Source organism: Triticum aestivum, chromosome 3A, assembly GCF_018294505.1.
Source record: "Triticum aestivum cultivar Chinese Spring chromosome 3A, IWGSC CS RefSeq v2.1, whole genome shotgun sequence".
NCBI classification, from domain to species: domain Eukaryota; kingdom Viridiplantae; phylum Streptophyta; class Magnoliopsida; order Poales; family Poaceae; genus Triticum; species Triticum aestivum.
Genome location: NC_057800.1, coordinates 589,592,411 through 589,613,451, shown reverse-complemented (window position 1 = coordinate 589,613,451; position 21,041 = coordinate 589,592,411). Strand labels below are relative to the sequence as shown.

The 21,041-nt window shown below is 40.2% G+C and overlaps 1 protein-coding gene across 1 annotated transcript; it reads left to right on the top strand.

The window, feature by feature from the left end:
- Positions 1-356: 356 nt before the first annotated feature.
- On the top strand, positions 357-11,670 carry LOC123058718 (probable LRR receptor-like serine/threonine-protein kinase At1g06840). The gene is made up of 19 exons (XM_044481414.1): positions 357-736; positions 1,167-1,194; positions 1,920-1,991; positions 2,455-2,526; positions 3,145-3,288; positions 3,381-3,452; positions 3,549-3,620; positions 3,985-4,059; positions 5,233-5,301; positions 6,057-6,123; positions 6,193-6,266; positions 6,747-6,815; positions 7,034-7,524; positions 8,178-8,330; positions 9,229-9,515; positions 9,705-9,756; positions 10,275-10,525; positions 10,688-10,822; positions 11,009-11,670. The coding sequence occupies exons 1-19, from the start codon at positions 637-639 to the stop codon at positions 11,372-11,374; spliced, it is 2,649 nt and encodes an 882-aa protein (XP_044337349.1). The 5' UTR covers positions 357-636; the 3' UTR covers positions 11,375-11,670.
- The last annotated feature ends 9,371 nt before the right edge of the window (positions 11,671-21,041 follow it).

Genomic DNA, 21,041 nt, shown 5'->3' with positions numbered 1-21,041 from the left:
CAACTCCAGGGGATTTTAACAGACAACCACAACTCCAGGACTCGGTAACAAGAAACACAAATTTGTTCTGATTAGTTAGTTAAGGAGAATTATGACATGTGGGTTCAATCTTAAATGATCAATCTAGGAAATTTTCAGCCAATTTAGCCCATCCATTTTAAAATCTGGACAACTTTTGTAAGTATGGGTCAATTTTTCTCCAAAAATTCAAAGTAAAAAAACTATTTTTTACAGTAATTCGAAACATCTTAAATGATCAATCTAGGGAATTTTCAGCCAATTTAGCCCAACCATTCAAAACTTGGACAGTTTTTGTAAGATAAAACTAGTTCATTTGTGTTTCTTTGTTACCGATTAGTCCTGGAGTTGTTGTTTTGTGTTACCTCAGCCCCAAAAGTTGTGTATTTGTGCAATTTCCTCTATATAGTTATACATCTTCCTTTCCATCAATTCGTCGAGACGTAAGCTTTGCGTTTTCTCGGAATAAAAACCTTAGATGGCGGGAATAAGCACCTCCATTTTGAAGGCATCAATCTATTGAATGGTCCTAAGCATTTGTTTTTATGCCTGTTTGTGATCTCAGATTCTTAGCAATTGACACCGGTACCAAGTTGCTGCCAGTTCTCTTGTACAGACATGGCTAGATCTGGAGGGTTCCCGTATGTAGCAATCCTGCTTATTCTGTGCATTTTCCAGATGACAGTTGTAAGGGGACAAAGCACTCACCCTATTGAAGGTAACCTGTAGTTGTTAGTTGGAAGATACCCTTTGGCTCCTAATTGTTCACTATTGGCTTATTGCACGCTACCTTATTGTATTAGATCCCATTTTCTTATTGCACGCTCTGCTTGTGCAGGTTTTGTTAGATTTATTTGTTTGTATGTATGGACATCTTCAAGAGTTCCACAAGTAATTGGTTTTCTCAATTTTCTCAAGATGTGATGTATATTCCACAAGTAATTAGTTAATACTCATGGACTAATCAAAGTAGTCTCGCATTTCTTTGCGTAATCACCGGGGGTGAAAGTAGTCTCGCATTAACACACACGATATCCTATTAGTTAGTAACATAGTGGATATAAGCATAACTAGATGGTGGTTTTTACAGAGATAATATATCAACATTATATCCCTCTGAAGATTGACATTGTCTCTCTTACATGCAGCAAATGCTCTCAATGCTATCAAAGCCAGGTTAATTGATCCTATAAACAACCTTAAGAAATGGAATAGAGGAGATCCATGCACATCAAACTGGACAGGAGTCATCTGCCACAAGATATCCAGTGATACATATCTTCATGTAACAGAGTTGTATGATTGGCACACCATCCTTATTTAAATCAAAAATTCCTTTTTCCCATTCATGTTAATGGTTAGCTCCGATGTTTTTCTCCTGTGTAACAGTGAACCCTTTGCTGAAGCAATTAATATTGCAAGTCGCAACAAACTTCTGCTCACAGATAATGGCAACAACCATAAAAGCCTAAAAGGAGCTACCAAGTTAAATTATAACTGAAATAGCTAGAGACTTCCACATCTCCAATTTTCTTTTAAGGATATCCATGGATTTCGTATGAGTCTCTCCCATATTTTGTTAGACCAAAGTCTATAACAGTCAAACTTTATTACTGAAATCTTATAAAGTCATTAAATCCCCCACACCCCTATTTAACATTGTTTTTAGCATTATTTGTATTGTACTGTACTCCTCTTGTTTACTATTTCAGACCATGTTTGCAGTCCCTGGTCAAAATAATGGCCATTGGTTGATGCTTTTGTTGCTTACTCTATTTTGTGTCTACAAATCTGCTTGTTATTCATTTAACTACCGTTTCTGTACAATGCATAATATGTTGATCAGATACCAATTACCATGTCCTGTTCCGCTTAATAATGCATACGTTTTCCCCACGTAGGGAGTTGTTTAAGATGAATCTTTCTGGAACTTTGGCACCAGAGATTGGTCTCCTGTCTCAGCTGAGAAACTTGTAAGTGTAGTATAATTGTATTATTATTTAAAGTTGCTAACCACTCCCTTCGTTCATAAATGCGAGATGTTCTAACTTTTTTGAATTGAATGTATACAGACACATTTTAATGTGTTTGTCCACTCATTTCAGCACGTATATAGTTCATATTGAAATATTCAAAACACATTATATTTGTGAACAGACGAAGTAAATTCAGTGCTTTCAAGTGGTTCTTCAATATTACCTAAAAAAGTGTTTTTGTTTCAATATTGCACTTCATGTTTTCTTGTTAAAGGGAACCACTTCATGTTTTAGATGTAAAGTGGTTTTTTTAGCAAGGCCCAGATTGTCTGACAAAATATATTTATGGAAATGACATAACCAGAATGTTCCATTTGAACCATTTCTATCTTTATTCTGCATTGTGCCATTAGGTACCAAACGTATGTGAACTAACTGCTATATTTCTCTATTTTGGAAGGAATTTTATGTGGAACAATTTGACTGGTAACATCCCGAAAGAGATAGGCAATATAACAACACTCAATCTTATGTAAGTTCTCTTATCTAAGCTAACTTTCATACTCATTTGCCAGTGTGGACATGAACCCCTTGTACTGTTTGTCTTGCTAGGCCACATGTTGAAAATGACATCCGTTTTGTTCTCCAAAACAAATAAAATCCGATGTATCTAATTCAACATTTAGGGTTAGCATTTGTCTTTTGCCTCATCTTTTTAATAACAAGCAGATTTGTAGACACAAAATAGAGTAAGCAATGGGCTTAAATAGAGTATTAGACAACACAATGGTTCAATTCTATTTTCTGTTGTTTATCTAAAGTCTGAAGTAAATGGGCTTAAACAACATGGCTTTGGATGTACAAAACTTTAAAATGCATATTTTCTCTCAAATATATATGTACATAACTTCCTAGCCACTTTTGTGTATATCTGATTTTACCTCATCTTAATTAGTTTAGCACATCTTTGAACATTTTTTTCATCTTGTGGAAATATTTGGTGTGGATTTTTCCTTGTACCCTTCTACATTCCCTTTTGTCCAGACATAAATGTGTCACTGTCTAGTATTTTCCTTCAATTCTATATGGAAGATGAGTATAATATCTCTAGATACAAGTAAACATTCATAATAATCTTCATTTTCTGCAGAGCTTTAAATGGTAATCAACTATCTGGTTCCCTACCAGATGAGATTGGCTATCTGAAGAACTTAAATAGATTGCAAATCGACCAAAATCAAATATCTGGACCCTTACCTAAGTCGTTTGCTAATTTAACAAGCATAAAACATCTGTAAGTTTCAGGATCATAACCTTCTCACTTGCATTCGTACATTGCCTCTTATTTAAGCATCTTTTTAATATTGACTCTCCTTTTACCATTAGTCACATGAACAATAATTCATTAAGTGGGCAAATTCCATCTGAGTTGTCCAGATTGCCTGAGCTCCTTCATTTGTAAGTGGACCCTGCTTTTATTTTGAGTTCTAAGTTTTTCCCCAGTTATGCAATATCGGTTGTGTGTAAAATTGTCTCGTAATATTATCTGTGCAGGCTTGTGGATGCCAATAATTTGTCTGGACCTCTTCCTCCAAAATTAGCGGAGACACGTAGTTTGAAAATCATGTAAGCACAATTTATATACTCAATGAGACTCTTCTTTGACATAGGAAATTACTTTATTTAAGACTGTGTTCTGGTTTCTTTCAAATAATATACATATATGATGTTGGTAGCGTGATGATTATTTTGGTTTTGCTCGTTTGAGAATATTAAGTGATGGTACAAATTTTAGGAGTATACTCTATGATATACCTTCGCTGGTGTATTAGTGTCACTTAAATATAATTTGGTTTTGCCTTTCTTGTGTTACTAAACAATAGCAAATATTTTTCACTCAGAATTTTTGTCTCCTTTAAGATCATATTGATGTTGGATATCTGTCAGCTAACAACATTCATTCCTTACATCTGTATCTTTCTACTTCTAGTCAGGCTGATAATAATAACTTCAGTGGAAGTTCCATCCCTGATGCATACAACAACATAAGGACACTTTTAAAGCTGTGAGTACAACGCCTTTCCTCCCTGTCGTCCTTCCTTTCCGTTTTAGTACTTGAGTAAGGTGCAGGGATACCATTGTATTAGAATCCAAATTACCACCTCTGGAAGTCTTGAAAAACTCTGAAAGAGAAGTCGACAACACTGACACAACTTGCATCTGCCTTTCATAAAACCTTTTCAACTTCAAATTTATTTACACATGGTCAGACTAAGAGCGAAATCATGCTGAGGATACTGGATAGTACCGAGCTAAAAGTTCTGCTGCGTATCAACTATTCGCAGCAGGATTTGTAGTTTCCGTTTCTTGATGTGGATAATTTAGATTTTCAAAATTTGGGCATGGTAGATGCCTGTTGTATCAATGTTGTGGATTATTTTTCAGTTTATTCTTGACTTGTAGACATGCTAATTTTTGGATGTCATTTAACTAAGAATTTGTTTTAGTTGCAAAGAGTTGTGCAATGATATGGCTATCGAGACCTGATAAAAGGTAACTAAACACAAGAAACACACAGTAAAGCCTATTCCCATGGCAGTTCGTGCGACTGGTGGTGGAATGCACTCCGTCAGTTCTCGGTTCCACCATGATGTCTGAAGCCACTGCCTGCATATTGTGCTTCTTCCTTTGGAAGGCCCTCTCTTTTTTTGTGAAAAAATTATTTCGATCTATTAGTAAGATGTAATAACAACATATTTAGACAAGTAAAAAGATTACAACTAGGTCCATGGACCACCTAGCAACTGTTATCGCCCCTCCCTCACTGGAGCCAAGAAAAACTTGTTGTAGTTGACAGTCGGAAAGCCTTCGTGCTAAGGCCCTAAAAGGCCAGCGCACCAGAGCAGCAACCATCGCTGAAAAAGAAAAACATAGATAGGAAGGACCGTAGTTGCAAACAAACAACCACGAGCTTTGGTCAAATCCAGATGAGGCCGGTGATGCAATGGGAGGAGTGCCATATAGTAGCCAGATCAGGATGCACTGAGTCCACATCTCTATAAACCTCTATAATTCTAAATTTCTAGTTCTGCCTCGAGGGTTGTTTGGATGATGGGCATTTCTTCTGGGTTTGTTGAGATTAGTTCAAACAAAAGGTAAATCTTTTGTATTTTTATCATACTTAATATAGAAATAGAGATATATATGTTCAAGTTCATAATCCTTTTCATGTCACCAGGAGTCTTAGAAATTGCAGTTTGCAAGGATTTATTCCCGATCTGAGTGGTGTACCTGAACTTGGCTATTTGTAAGTCCAAATCAAGATGAATGCTGCACTTTCTTTTCATTCTTACTATTGTTTGCATCCTACTATCAGAGATTATCCTTTATTTGTTGTTCATAGCTTTGCCTACAATATACTTCTATGTAATTATCTTTCAGTCAGAAAATCACCCATCCTAATATATAGTTTGCCTTCCTTCAGTGAGGCGTTTTGGCTCCCAGGAGCATCTGCACCTGCGCCGAATAAAAAAATCAAAACAAATACTAGAAAAATTCAAACAAATCCAATTTTTTTTCATGGTAGATAATTTGGTGTGTGATGTCTGGTCCAAATTTCAAATCATTTGGACACCTGAGTAGCTCTCGGCAAAAAAGACAAATTTGGGGTCCGTTAAATAGTGTACTGTTTGTATACTGTTCTGACCCAATTTTTTTTTTGCTGAGAGCTACTCAAATGTCCAAATGCTCTGAAATTTGGAGCGCACCTCACACACCAAATTATCTACCATGCACAAATTTTTTGGATTTTTTGAATTCTTTTGAATTTTTTATGAATTATTTCTTGACCGGGTGCAAATGAGCCCGGGCTCAGAATTGGATATTCGGCATTCTTTTTCTTTCTTTCTTCGGCTTTATTTTTTTCTATTGTTGTTGTACTTTTGCGTCATCTTGGCATTTTCTTATAATATACAAAGATGCATGCTTATGTGCATGTTCGAGAAAAAAAATATCCATGAGATTATTCTGCATCTCTTTGCTAATTCTGGCATGCACTTTCAGGGATCTTAGCTGGAACCAACTGACAGGATCTATAGCAGTTGATAGACTTGCTTCAAATATCACCACGATGTATGCTGTTTTTTCAACCTTTTATACCTTGTATTTACAATAACCAGACTAACCTCTAGTTTCTGACAATGATTTATCACATAACTTTCTGAATGGAACTATTCCGGCAAACTTCTCCGGGCTGCCTAATCTTCAATTCTTGTAAGTAATGTTTAACTTAAAGCCATGCTCCAATCCTTAACGACTGTGCTTTTGTAGTGCTAGCTAACCTTTCATGCCACTGATGATCATGTTTTCACTATTGAACTAGAGATTACCATGTTCTTTCTCAAAACAATTAGTGAGTGAAAAAATAAGTTCGCGAAAACTGATACTAGTGTGTCAGTGTTCTCTAGGTTTGTGGAGGTTTTTCCTTACCTTGTGATCAAGAACTTTTGACATTTTCTTGTAAATTAGCTTGTTTTTCTGCTTAATGAAAAGATGAGCAAAACTTTTGCACATTATCTGAACATACTTACTTTACAAGTACAAGTATGTCGGCCAACACTAGTTTGCTACTTATTTTGTTAGAGATATATGAAGATGCCATTTTACAGGTTGTTTGAAGCAAACTGTCTCGACGGTGCTGTTCCATCAGCAATATGTTTGTTATATGCATGTGTAATGTTTTTTATAATGCAGGAACTTTGAAAGCAACTCCCTTGACACAATTCCAGCTGCATTTGAGCCTCCAAAAGCTGTCATTATACTGTATGTTCTTTTCCATGGAAAATTTCCTTGTCAGTTTGCACTTCCTGCACAAACAGCTGTATAGTTTGCTGGGAATATGCAAATTCTATTGCTATTACTAGTGCATACAAAAGATCCAATAATATGGAAAAATACAATATTGATCACAAGAGTTTTATAAATCAAATCATTTCTCTGTCTGATATGACAAATAATAGTTGCCATCATTTATTCTGTAGGATTTCTGGAAACCCTGTATGTGACAATCCAGCTCGAGCAGCGGGACTTTGTCAACCCAAATTTGTAAGTGAAGCACCATCTGGACAGGGAACACAAGTTAGTATAGACTGTGCTTCTTGCCCGATGGATAAAAATTATGAATACAACCCATTATCCCCTATACCTTGCATTTGTGCCGCGCCTCTCGGAGTTGGATTTCGGCTGAAGAGTCCAGGGATCTCGGACTTCCGCTCCTACAAAAAAGCCTTTGAGATGGACTCAACCTATGTACTGAACCTGAGTATATACCAACTATACATTGAGCGGTACACATGGGAGGCTGGTCCAAGGCTGAATATGCATTTGAAGTTATTCCCCAATAACACCAATTTATTCACTATGTTGGAAGTTGTGCGGCTCAGACAATTACTTGCTGGATGGGAGATTACTCTGTTAGACATTTTCGGTCCTTACGAGCTTCTCAATTTCACGCTTGGTTCCTATGCAGATGGTATGTTAATTTACTTTGCACCGAAGGATTTCATTCATAATTCTATCATATTAAACAAATGGTTGAAATGTGTGATCCTTGTGTACATTTATTTTGCCAAGACAAGTGACAAAATATCAACAGAGCTTCTGTGGCTGTTTTATATGCTAGTAGAATAAAAAAACCACGAATTTCTTAATTTGATTCTCCTAGCATACGAAATATGTGCTATATAGTTCATACGGTTGTTTAGTGTTATTATGGTAAATGTCGATAAATTATTGCACACAACATAATGTATCTTGGTTTTTCTTTTCCTTCTTAAAGCCTATATGCCATGATTTTTTATTGATATTTAAGGTAATTCATAACATGATAATTGTAAGTGGGCCTACCCTTGTTCATATCCCTAGAATTTCTCAAAAGAAGGGGTCCTTCACAAGGGGCTCACGAAGGTAAGGGGATTGGGGAATTTAGGATCCCATACCCTAATATGTGTTTCCCGGTGTTCATGGCAACCCAAACTCTCCTAAGAGATGGGAGGAACCAACCACAGAAATAATGAATTTTTTTCACTAACTTAACGAGGAATCAGAGCATATTTTTTTCTTAAAATTCACTACTTCATGTTTCATACTGATACTTTAATCATAACATGTTTTATTTTGTCGCAGAATTCCCAGAAGCGGTGCCATTAGGTTTAAAAAAGGGCACACTAGCTGGGATTTTGGCAGGAACAATTATTGGTGCTATTGCAGTTTCTGTGGTTGCAACATTTTTTATAATGAGAAGACGCTCAAAACGTCGAATAGTTTCGAGGCCTTCAAGTAAGTCACTATATTTGTTTAGCAAACATAGTTTGTCATTTCACGATGAAATTTTGCAAGCCTTGTAAACTTTTGTCAATGGTTGTCATTAAAAAGTTTCAGATTTTTTTTTCAATATTTTTTGATCTTACTGTTCACCCATGAGCTCGGGACTAGAAGAGTACTAGACATGGATTTTCTTAGCCCAAGCTCATATGAGCTCGTGTGAACATTAACATAAAAGAATTAAAAGCATTTTTTAAAAAATGAACATTTTTAGTGACAAAAAATTTCAAGGCTTGCAAAATTTCATCGTGATTGTAGAATCCGTGGCTAAAAAAACAAAATTTATGCTCCAACAATGTCATTTCCAAAAGCATTTTTGAGTGATTATTTTTTTCCATTTCACGGCTTCTACAAATGTTATTTCATGATGAAATTTTGCAACCGTTGAAAACCTTTTTCAATGCTTGTCACTAAAAAATCTAAAATTCTTTGAATTTTTTTCAATATTTTTTTGTTTTACTGTTCACCCGAGCTCATTTGAGCTCGGGACTAGAAAATTACTCCCGGTTTTTCATGTGCTACACATAAAATCCTTGCTGTTTGACAAATTGGAAATGCCTTGCTGCTTTGAACTAAAACCACGACAAGTGTTTTGGAACGGAAGGAGTAACTAGTACTGTAACATATCGAAGCATCATTATTTTAGTCAGAAGCTACTCAATCACAATCTCTGTAATACCGGAAACTAGATTTAAACTGTGAATTTATTATTGTCAGCCTCATCAAGTACATTAGATCCGAGTTATAAAGAGACAACATCTTATATGTTTCAAGTCTATGGCAAGTAAACTTTAAAATTACAGTAGGCATTAAATTCAATCTAGAACAACTTAAGAAGTAGATAATTTTGCAGTACTGTCGAGGCTTTCTATCAAGGTTGATGGTGTGAGATCCTTCACGTTGGAAGAAATGGCTACAGCAACAAATAATTTCAATGATTCAGCTGAAATTGGTCTGGGAGGTTATGGAAAAGTCTATAAAGGAAATTTAGCTGATGGGGCAACTGTTGCAATCAAACGAGCACATGAAGATTCTCTCCAAGGTTCAAATGAATTTGTCACGGAAATAGAATTGCTGTCAAGATTGCATCATCGTAATTTGGTATCTCTAATTGGCTATTGTGATGAAGAAGTTGAACAGGTGTGTCTCAATTTTCAAATAATTTACATAGAATAAAATATTGTATTTAGAAAAATATATTGGTAATGTTGTACTAGACATGCTTATGATAGGGTTTTCAGGTTACCTTAGGTTTGCTGAGCTTATAATATATGGAAGAGTATCTGCAAACTGCAGTAATTGTTGCTCATAGATAATTATGTTTTGCAGATGCTGGTGTATGAATTCATGCCAAATGGCACTCTACGTGATCATCTTTCTGGTGAGTAAGAGGAAAAATTGCACATTCAACTTTCCCTAGCTTCTTTTCATCTCGCATAACCATGTTTATTACATCAAGGTTGGCCATGATTCCAGACAACCTCCTAAAATGTATATTTGGTGTGTTTATAAGTGATGTGTGTTGGTATATTTAGTGCTCTCTTTCTTAAAATTGGAGGAATTTTGGAGGGTTGAATTCCTATAGAAAAAATTCCTATGGTGCCATTTGGAACAAACGAATAGCTCACCAAAATCCTATGGAATGGGGCAATGCATAGGATTTTTTAGGAAAACAAACATCAGGTCTTACCTTATGTTTTCTCTGTCTTGTGTCTAGAATTCCTATGTTTTTACTGTGTGGTATCCAAATGACAATTTTGGAGTATTCCTCTATTTTGGTTCTTGTAAGAATTTAGACTACATGACATCTCATTTCTTGCTGTTTTTCATTCCTCAAAGTGCATGGTTTGAACTTGTGTTGGATGTAAAGCACCTAATCTAATTGAACACTTCATGTAGAAACTTGTAAACAACCTCTGAACTTTTCTCAGAGGTTGAATGTTGCGTTGGGCGCTGCAAAGGGAATCCTCTATCTACACACCGATGCAGATCCTCCTATATTTCACCGTGACGTTAAGACCACCAACATTTTATTGGACTCCAAGTTCATAGCGAAGGTGGCTGACTTTGGTCTTTCAAAGCTTGCTCCGATCCCGGATGTTGAAGGAACATTGGCAGAACATATCTCCACTGTTGTTAAGGGCACTCCGGTAAGTCTTATCACGCCTAGCAACGTAGCGAGATCTTCACCCACTATGATCTAATCACTGATGTTCCATGCAACACAATGGGAAACAACTGATCCTACTACTTATTGAACTTGTAGTGTGCTAGTTGGGCTAATCATATCCATCATGTTTTTCTTTTGGTAGGGCTATCTTGATCCAGAATACTTCCTAACAAATAAGCTGACAGAAAAAAGTGATGTCTATAGCCTTGGTGTTGTGCTTCTTGAACTATTGACCGGAATGAAGCCAATCCAGTTCGGTAAAAACATTGTTAGAGAGGTAAAGAGGTTCCCACCCTGATCCATATCCAAATGTACAGTCCAGTTATCTGTTTGCAGATGACAAGCAGGGTACATATAGTATCAATTTTTAGCTTTTCGCGCTTTTCTGACCGTTCAGTAAGAGTGTCAGTAGTAATTTGGTAGAATTTTATCTGTGACATATGTAACCTGATCCTTGATGTAGGTTAAGGCAGCTTACCAATCGGGAGACATTTCTAGGATCATTGATAGCCGAATGTCTTGGTGCCCTCCGGAATTCGCCACGAGGTTCCTCTTGCTAGCCCTGAAGTGCTGCCAAGACGACACCGACGCGAGGCCTTACATGGCCGACATCGCCAGGGAGCTCGATGACATCCGTAGTGCTCTACCTGGAGGAGAAGACCTCCTATCTGTAACCTCCATGGAGACGGGCTCCTTGGTCACACTGACTCCATCTACATCGAATTCCATCATAACGATCACCGAAGAGCATTTCGATTTGTCCCACACCTCCGGCAGTGGCCTTATGGACAGCGGCGTCCCTTCCAGGATGGCGGTGACTCCTCGTTAGCACCGCCATGCCGATGCTCTTCGTATTGTGAATGGGTTTGGATAGTAGGCACGTAAGTGATACTCCATAATCTGTTCTAAAATTTCTATATGTTCACTTATTTTGTGGACAGAGGGAGTAGCTTTGAAGAACGCTGGTCTGGCCTGCCCGACGGTTTATTTTTCTGTAAATGAAATTATTGTGTGTTTGAAGATCAAAGGATTAAATAATTAAGGAGGTGTATTTGGTGACACTATTGACGAGGGCGAATGAAGAATTCTAACCAATTCTTTTTAGCTACGGTCATATGTTGGTTTTTTCGAATAGCGAACATATATTGGTTGGAAACTCCTTCCATTTTCATTGCTTTTGACTAAGTGAGGTGTACAACCAAAAATGCCACTATACATCCACGAATGGTTTGCATAGATTTTACAAAGCATCTTTACAAATGTAATAAATCCCCCTCCCTCTTTGAATTTCACTGGGTGCCCCCCACCTCCTTCTCGAATAAAATCTCTCCACATCATCCCGTCTCTATAGTCCATGAAACCTCTCCGTGCATGTGGGGTTAAGGAATCTCCAACGGCGATCCGCAGATTTCCCCCCGCATCCATCTACGGACAGAGGAGGACCAGTGCATGGACATAGATATGATAGGCCGCCATCCAACGCTGCTCGCACACATTTCAACTACCATCCGAACTAACCGGACAAAATTTGTGTAAACACGGCCGGATTTCATTCAAGTTCAGATATAATTTACATAAACGGACGTCATTCATGCAAACACGGCGGGTTTTCATTATATTTCAAACATTTAGAAGAAGAAAACTACAACGACCGCCGGCGTCCAAGCCCTTGTTGTTCCCTTCCTAGGACCGTTTCCTCCATCCATCGTCTCCATAAGCACCAGCGTTAGGACAAGTGAAGTGAATATGCGGTCTCCAGTGAGGAAGAGTAGAACACAGGAGACAGACCGACCCACATGGGACACGAGGCCTTGCAGGCTCCCGTGCCCTACTCATCCTTGGAGGAGTCTTCGGCCTCTCCATCGCCTGTTGATGTGAGGTCCACGATGGAAATGGTGGCGCCCACGCCGTCGTCGTCCCACCGGGCCATTGGATAGTTCGTCAGTGGCGTGTAGCAGGCGCAACTAGCACTATTCTCCTGCGCAATCGCCTTGAGTTGCGCCTTCGCGGCGGCCGCTTTCTGGCGAGCGGCGGCTTGAGCGCAGACGGCCTCATAGATGGCACACTGCTCCATGATGAAGTTGGGGTTCACCGTGGCCATGGCCTCCACGGCCTCCTCGCTCGCCCGGTCGCCGTAGATCCGCCCCTCTGCCAGCCGGTGTTGCTCCCGTTGTTCTTTCTACGCCTGCTGGAACACCGATATAGGCGCCGGCGTAGGCTGCACCTCTGCCATGTCGGTGTTGTAGTGCGCCTGCTCCATGGTGATGCTGGCGTGCACAGGCGCGGGCTCCGGTGCGGTGTCATCGAAGCCCATCTCCATCACGGGGTCATCCTCGTTGTCAGAGACCTCGAGTGAGCTGGCTGGCAAGCTAGCCTCGGTCCACCTGGCATGGCAGCTCTGCCAGATGGCCGCAAGGGCGACGACCTCGTGCTTCATCTCCGTAGAAAGGCTCTCCCACAGAGCTTCACCACCTGCAATCATGGCAGATGCAGTGCAAGGGAGGATGATGGGGAGCGGCTTGTGTTGTGGCGTGGAGTTAGTCGGGTGTGACCGCCTTTAAATAGCGGGTTTAGGTGAGGCCATGCATCCGGGTGCGTCAATGCACAACTCCGGAGTTGGTTTCTCGGCCGGTGAGCCTGCTTAATGGCGGCATATGGATGGATGGGGCGTTGAACGGGCATGATATCCATTTGGTCCCTCCAGTAACGCGTCTCTGGCATTGAACAGGCGTGGACACCAGGGAAGCGTCGCGGGCGGCGCCCTCGGCCGGTGTGTCGCTTCAATGGCAGTGGCAGTGAGATCGCGTCCGCTTTGGGTCAGCTTCAATGTGGAGCGGCCAGCCTATAGCTGCATGAATGTGGGCAGCTGGCGCCGGGCGGAAACTTGCGTGGGTGAGGGAGGAGGGGGTTTGGGTGTGTCAGTGCGGTCAGAAGCGAGCATGGGTGTTGCCTAGACACACCCAAAGCATCCCATGTTTGTCTCTAGTTTGCGGGAAAAAGTACGTCAGGACTGCCCTGCGGGCTGATACATGCCGACGTTGAATGACACAACATATTCGAACCGCACAGTTCAAACACTTTGAGGGTCAGCGTTGAAGATGTCCTTACTCATGTAGAACCTCACCAACCGTAACCCACCCAACCCTCGGCAACCTTCTCCTAGAATCCCTATCCCTTCCACTTTACCCAAAACCTCCCGAACTGGAAACGCCGTTGGAAGGAGGGCGTGACATGCAGTCCATGAGAAGGGAAATAGTGGCCAGACATAACGGTAGAGAGACAATGAAGCCAACAACCGGGGTGCAACTCCTACAAGTCCACCATGTATAAGGACATCTTCAACGGCCACCCGCATCCGTTCGCGGACACGAATGCGGAAGCCGCCATCCAACGCTATCCGCATACATCCGGCCTCCCTCATTTTTTATAGTCCACGTGTTTAAATAGCTGCGGACATAGAGTTCAGACGTTCAATTAGCCGCATACATAGAGTACAAACATTCAAATAGCCGCATGCAGCACTAGTTGAAATTTAAAAAAAGTGCAAATTTTACATCCCAACATTGTTGTTCCCTTTAACCCCCCACTGATGCTCAATCAGATTTTCCTTCAGCTGCTCGTGAGTTGGTCGACTCAACGTAGTGCTCGTAGTCCTCCTCGTCGGACGAGCTGTCGGACGACTCAACATAGTTCCCGTATATGTACTCCAAATCGGAATCCATTGCTAGAAAGGAGAAGGGAAAACCTTTTTTATGTCCGACAATTCATCGAACAGTTGCCGGGCATGGTGATTATAGTAGCAGTGGATGGTACCTGGTGGGACGGTCGGAGGACAGGGTTGAACGGCAATGGAGGAGAAGCGGGTGGAGCCCGGCTGGAACACTGGAGGTGACGGAGACGTAGAGTTCCAGCAGGGGTGTGGCGTGACGGCCGGGGAGGTGGAGCGGCAGTGAAGGCAAGAGAGAAAGGAAGGAGAGAAAATAGGGAGGATGGAGGTGCGGGTCTGAAAAGGGTTTTGGGTGGGGCGAGGTGTCGGAGTCCTACGTGTCTGCTGTCCGGACTCCCACAAAGCCCCCACATTTGTGTCAGGTTTGTCGAAAAAGGTACGTCTGAACCACTCGGCGAACCCATAAAGACTCGTGTTCAAGGACAAACCACGTCCTGACGGTGCAGTCTGGACATATGCGGGCGGTTTAAGAGTCCATAGTGGAGATGCCCTGGCCCCTTAGGTCTTGACCAGCGTGGGAGCGCCATGCTTCGTTGCACCAACAACCGTGAAAATGCAACTCTTTTGAGCTTGCAATCATTTAAAAAGTGGCGAAATCTTTTCATCATGTCGCGGTGGAGGTTGTCGATGTTCTTGTCCTCGTCGTGGTAGGTCATATTGAAGTCACCGCAAACAAATCAGAGGAGGGGGGCATTTGAGCCGTAACGCAATTGTTCGATAAGTAGTTGTTGACTATCGCTGAGCACTCTCACCTGAGAATTCTAAACATGTAATCAATCCTTTATAACCAGTCGCCAAATATATTAGTAAAACTACATGAAGGATAAAAGGCAGAAATTACTTGGACGACTGACATATAGAATTGGTCTAGTTCCCATGGAATTACCATTGTATCAGGGCTACCAAGAGAGGCCATAACGCGGACGAGCGCACATGCTCCTGTTATTTGGGCCAATGAAATAGCGTGTGGCCGGAGGTGGCATTAATTGATCGCTGAAACAAGTGGAGTTTTGAAGACGTAAGGCTGGCCATAATGAGGTAACATAACTAGTATCATATATTTGAGACTCACAAACATACTTACGTGGCAGATAATTAAAGAAGAGAGAGAGGGTCATAGTAACATAGATAGATACCGTAACATAATAAATATTATGCTACTATGTGTTATGCATGGCAATAAATGAGACCACTTATGATACTACTTTATGATACTACGCACTATGAATATAGTATCATACACTAGTATCATATGCATGATACTAGTATATGTTACTCCTCACTATAACCAACCTAAATTGTCTACATACAGGGCTGGACCTGTATATCGAAACGGCTGCATGGTGTGTTGCGATGACAACAAAGTGACAACGTTTCGTCGAAACAGGAAGCCAACCTTCTTGGACCGCGGTGCGCAAACGGCGTCGGGGTGAGATTTTTTTTTTTTACCAATTTGAGGTCATTCCTGTCAGGTAGACTCGTCGCTGGTGCCCGTGGCATAGCAGAGGTTTGAGAGGAAGTACATGGAATTAGGCATGGTAGATTTGATTAATTTTTGCTTGCCTTCATCTTACACAATGTACACTTTTTAGTGAACGGTAATGTTTTTGAAATACAATATGAGCACTTTTTAAACGCACAATGAACGTTTTCTAAATACACGATGAATGGTTGCCTAATTTGTGATGAAACACTTTTTAATGCACAATGAACATTTTCTAAATACACAATGAAGCGGTTGTCTAATGTGTGATGAACAACTTCTTAAAAGTGTTGACACAACTTTAAAAATGCTAATGTAATTGTAAAAAGTGTTAACGCACAATGGCATTTTTTCATGAACATTTTTTGAATATACTATGATTTTTTTATGAGCGACATTTAAAAAAATACATGATAAACTTTTTACAAAAGACTCTCAATAAAACATGAACATTCTTAACACACGCTGAACATTTGTTTTTTATGTGTATAAACATATTTTTCAAAATAAACATGAACATTTATTGTATCCATAACCATTTTTTATGCACGTGAACTTTTTTAAAAACATGTATTTTACACAAAGAGCAATGAAAACACATAAATGTAAAAAAAAGTAAAAGGAAGAAAAAAATAGTGCTCGCTTTGCTCCTTTTTACATTTTGTGTTCCTTGCCTTTTCTTTGTCAGAGGAAGTGTCTAGCATTTTGGCTCCTTAAGAAATGATTGTGAGATGTAAACCATCGAGAAGCGGTCTGCCGGACGTCAGTTTTGCTGTTTTGGATGCCGTTATCATGGAGGCAACTACAGGACGTCATGTCTGCAGTGAACGATCGAAACTCAGCTGTGACGCAGCGCATGTGGGTCTGCACGAGGGAATACTTAATTTACGCGCTCCTACCCAATGGTACCTGACACGGCCCATATCCCGGTACAAACGTGTGCTCGCCGATTCCGTGAGCACGCGAGCCCGTCCACTCCTATGGATTTTGGCAGGGCTATCTCAGTATCTTATTTGTTCGATCATATACTTTGTTCGATTGTTGTTTTATAAATATAAAGCAAAGCGAAAATCTGTTCTGAGAAACACAATAGAAGCCCCTGATTTTCTCATATTCCTTGGTTATTAAATTCTCCAAGTGGTTAAACATATGCCCGCAGACAAGTCCCCAGGTCCAGATGGTTTTAATGCTAAATTTCTCAAGGCATGCTAGGACATCATAGCTCCTGACTTCTATAAGCTAATAGAAGATTTTCAGAAGAGGACTGTTAACATTCAGAGCATAAACTATTCTTTCATCACACTTATTCCAAAGAAAGATGCTGCTTTTTTACCAAATGACTTTAGACCTATCTCTCTCCTGAACTGCACATTCAAGATCATCATCAAACTTTTGGCTAACAGACTACAGAAAGTTATCCTTTCTCTAGTGCATCAAAATCAATATGGTTTTCTATTTAACAAATGCATTAAAGATTGTCTAGCATGGTCATATGAATATATTTATCAGTGCAAGCAATCCATCAAGGAACTGGTTTTATTGAAACTGGATTTTGAGAAGGCATTTGATATGCTTAATCATGATACCGTTGTGGAAATTCTGGAAGCCAAAGGGTTTGGGAACAAATGGATTAGGTGGATTAAGATGATCTAAAGTACTGGGTTTTCTTCTGTCCTGCTTAATGAGGTCCCAGGTAAACAGTTCAAGTGTAAATGTGGAGTCAGACAAGGTGATCCCCTGTCTCCTCTGATCTTTGTACTAGCAGCAGATATCCTTCAGACTATGTTGAATGAGGCAAAAAGAAGTGATCTGATTTCAGCACCATTGGTACACCATTCCAGCCAAGATTATCTCATTATTCAATATGCTGATGATACCATTTTGATAGCAAATGCTGATGCTACCGAACTTCATAACATCAAGAACTTGTTGCTTCGCTTTGCTGCATATACTAGTTTGGAAGTTAATTACTCTAAATCTACAATGATCTCCATCAATACTGCTGAACACAAGATGCAGGCTCTCTCAAACCTTTTGGCATGTCAGATAGGCACTTTGCCACTTCAGTACCTAGGTCTTCCACTCAGTATCAGCAAGCCAAGGATTGAAGATTTTATTCCTCTACTAAAAAGAGTAGAGAACAGACTGCTGGGTTGCTCAACTTTGCTATCTACTGGAGATAAGCTCACCCTCATTAAGTCTGTCTTTTCCAGTCTGCCCATTTACTTCACGTGCTCCCTACATATACCTATAACAGTGGTGAATCAACTTCACAGTTATTTCAGAATTTTTTTGGGAGGAAATATGGATCTCAAGAGAGAGGAGCAGTACTGATTGCTTGGAATATTGCTTGTCAACCCAAGGCTAATGGGGGACTAGGCATTCTAAACATTGAGGTGCACAACAAAGCATTGCTATTGAAACAAGTGCACAAATTTCTCAATAAGGAGAATATCCCATGGGTGAATATCATTTGGGAATCATACTATCAAACCTCTTTGCCTGGAGAAAGAATGTTGGGATATTTTTGGTGGGAAACTATGCTCAAACTACTGCCCCTCTACATAGAATTTGCTGTTTCTTCAGCTCAATCTAGCAACACAACACTTTTCTGGTCAGGTTTCTAGTGGGATCAGCCTCTCCAAAACAAATTTCCTGAGCTAAGTTCTTTCAAAAATAACAACACTGTTTCTCTTCAGCAAATACTGAACTCAGAAGATCTGGCAACTCATTTTCACACACATTTATCACATCAAGCATATCTTCAGTTCAACACCCTCCAAGGGTTTCTACAAGAAAGAAGTGAAATGCAAGGAAATGACAGATGGTCAGTAATTGGGTACTCTAGAGGCTATTCATCCATTAAGATGTATGCTCATATGATGGGACCAAGTAAAGTTCATACTCTGTTCCAGGATATTTGGAAATATTCTTGCAGACTGAGACACCAAATTTTCTTTTGGTTGCTCTTACATGATAGAGTCAACTCCAGGAACTTACTTCACCGGATATCAATGGTCCTAGACAGCTACAATTGTGCTCTCTGTGCAGAAAGTACTGAAGAAACTAGCCCGCGCTTATTCTATAATTGTCCTTTTGCTTTGCTTTGTTGGGATAGGATCATCCCAGATAGGAAAAGAGGCATCTCGGTTCTAGATGATATTCAATTGGCTCTTCAACAACTGCCCCCAAGCATAGCCTAGAGATTGTCATCATGGGATGTTGGGGGATCTGGTCGGTCAGGAATGACAAAATTTTCAGACATGCTGCCTGTCATGTTCAAGGATGATGCTACTATCTTCAGGAAGGGCTCAAAGCAGTGCAAATCAGAGCAAAACAAGCTAAGGCGCAAAGGATCAGGGCTTGGATAAAACAACACTGTTAATTTACATGTTTCATAAAACTGATATTGGTTGGAGTTGGGCATGTGTTCGATGTAACTTATGTAAATATTTATTATTAATAAAAATACCGTAGAACAATTATTCTACGGTCAGTGCTTAAAAAAAGAGAATAGTACCACGGGGCTCGCACTAAGTATAGGAGTGTCATTATCCTGGACTGATCAACGGCGCCGTACTAAAATGAAAGTCGCACGCGTCGACCAATCGACCCCCCTTGTACAAAATCAAGAGACGCAATGTTGCCAACAACTCAACCGCAACCCATCTCGCTGACTTTGGTAGCCAGTTGTTTTGCCGGGAGACCAAGTAGGGAGTACGTGTAGCTGAATCATCATTGGCTCCTTGCATCTACTGGGTAGACATACGTACTGCCCTACTATATTCAAGCCGCGTACTTCACTCGACGAATTGAAGCCAGTACGATACGATTCCATCAAATATTATCTAAATTCTGTGTTCCTCAATAGATATTGTGAATTCACAGTTGGTAAGGTACGTTTAAATGGAATTGTCATACCATATAGGAGTATTGTTTTTTTTTGCAGGGGATATAGGAGTATTGTTCATGATTGGAAATGGCAAATCCGTTCGGCTGCAGCTTTTTTTAATTTCTAATGTGACTAATTGGGCAAATCTACATCGAGAAAAGTACAACAAACAAGCGAATCAACCTGTGGTTGAGTTGGTTAGGTGGACAGTGGTATCCCCAACCCACCAGGGTTCAAATCCTGGTGTTCGCATTATTCCTGAATTTATTTCAGGATTTTCGGCGATGTGCTTTCAGTGGGAGGAGACGTTCCCGTCGACGACGAGACGCCTACGATGACTTCGTAAATCTCAAGATGATATGCCGGCTCAGTCTCTCGAAGGTGCTCATAGAGATAGGGTGTGCGTGTGTGCGTTCATAGGGGTGAGTGTATGCGCGTGTATATGAGCGCTTGTGTCTGTACTGATGCTCAAAAAAAAGTACAACATACAAGTTTCTATGCGTTGAAGAATGTGCGGACACACAAACACGCAATGCAACAAAAATACTGAAGTCTATCCGTTGAATATTGCTTGGAGACACTAACTTGTATACAAAATACAAAGGAAAAAAGAACACAAGGATTCTGTTTACAAACTGTATTTCTTGCACTAATTTTTTTGTTTTGTAAAATTAAATGATTAATTTTCCGGGCGTCATGCAATGTTGAAACTGGCTTACCGAGTGGCAAAAAGCAATGTCGTATTGTGGCCAACATCAACATGCTACTCTCGTCATCTCGTGACCAACATAACCACCAAAACAACCGCCTTCATACAACCGCCTTCATGAAGTAAGTGATGCCTTCATTATGCAGTTGTTAGATCGACCCAATGAAGTCACATAGTCTTATTTTTCTTTTTCCCCGCAAAAAATAGTCTTATTCTTCGGCAGAATGAAAGGCTACTATGAGAAATGACGCACTTGGGATGATAATTTTTTTTTGAGGTAATGTGGCCATCAAAGTCAACGATGCTAATGTTATGCTCGCACGTCTGATGGAGCACACAAAAACTTTAGGAGAGATTGCAGAGGTAGGGCCATACATGGTGGTTGGTGGTCTCTCTATCCTATAATATGTCGATGAAACGATTCTTTTCATGAAACATGACCTTGAAAAACTAAAAATCTAAAGCGTCTTCAACATTTGAACAACTATTGAGTCTAAAAATCAACTTTTAGGGTTTGTTGAGTTGTGCCCTTAGCAGAACTCATTTGTGTTGTCTTGTGCTACTTCTCTCTGTGTGTGTGTGCGGTGAACTTGTGTCAGATTTTGTGCTCTGGTGGTTTGCTTTATATATAAAGCAGGATGAAAGCTTCTTTCGGTAAAATCAACTTCCATTAAAGCAAATTGTT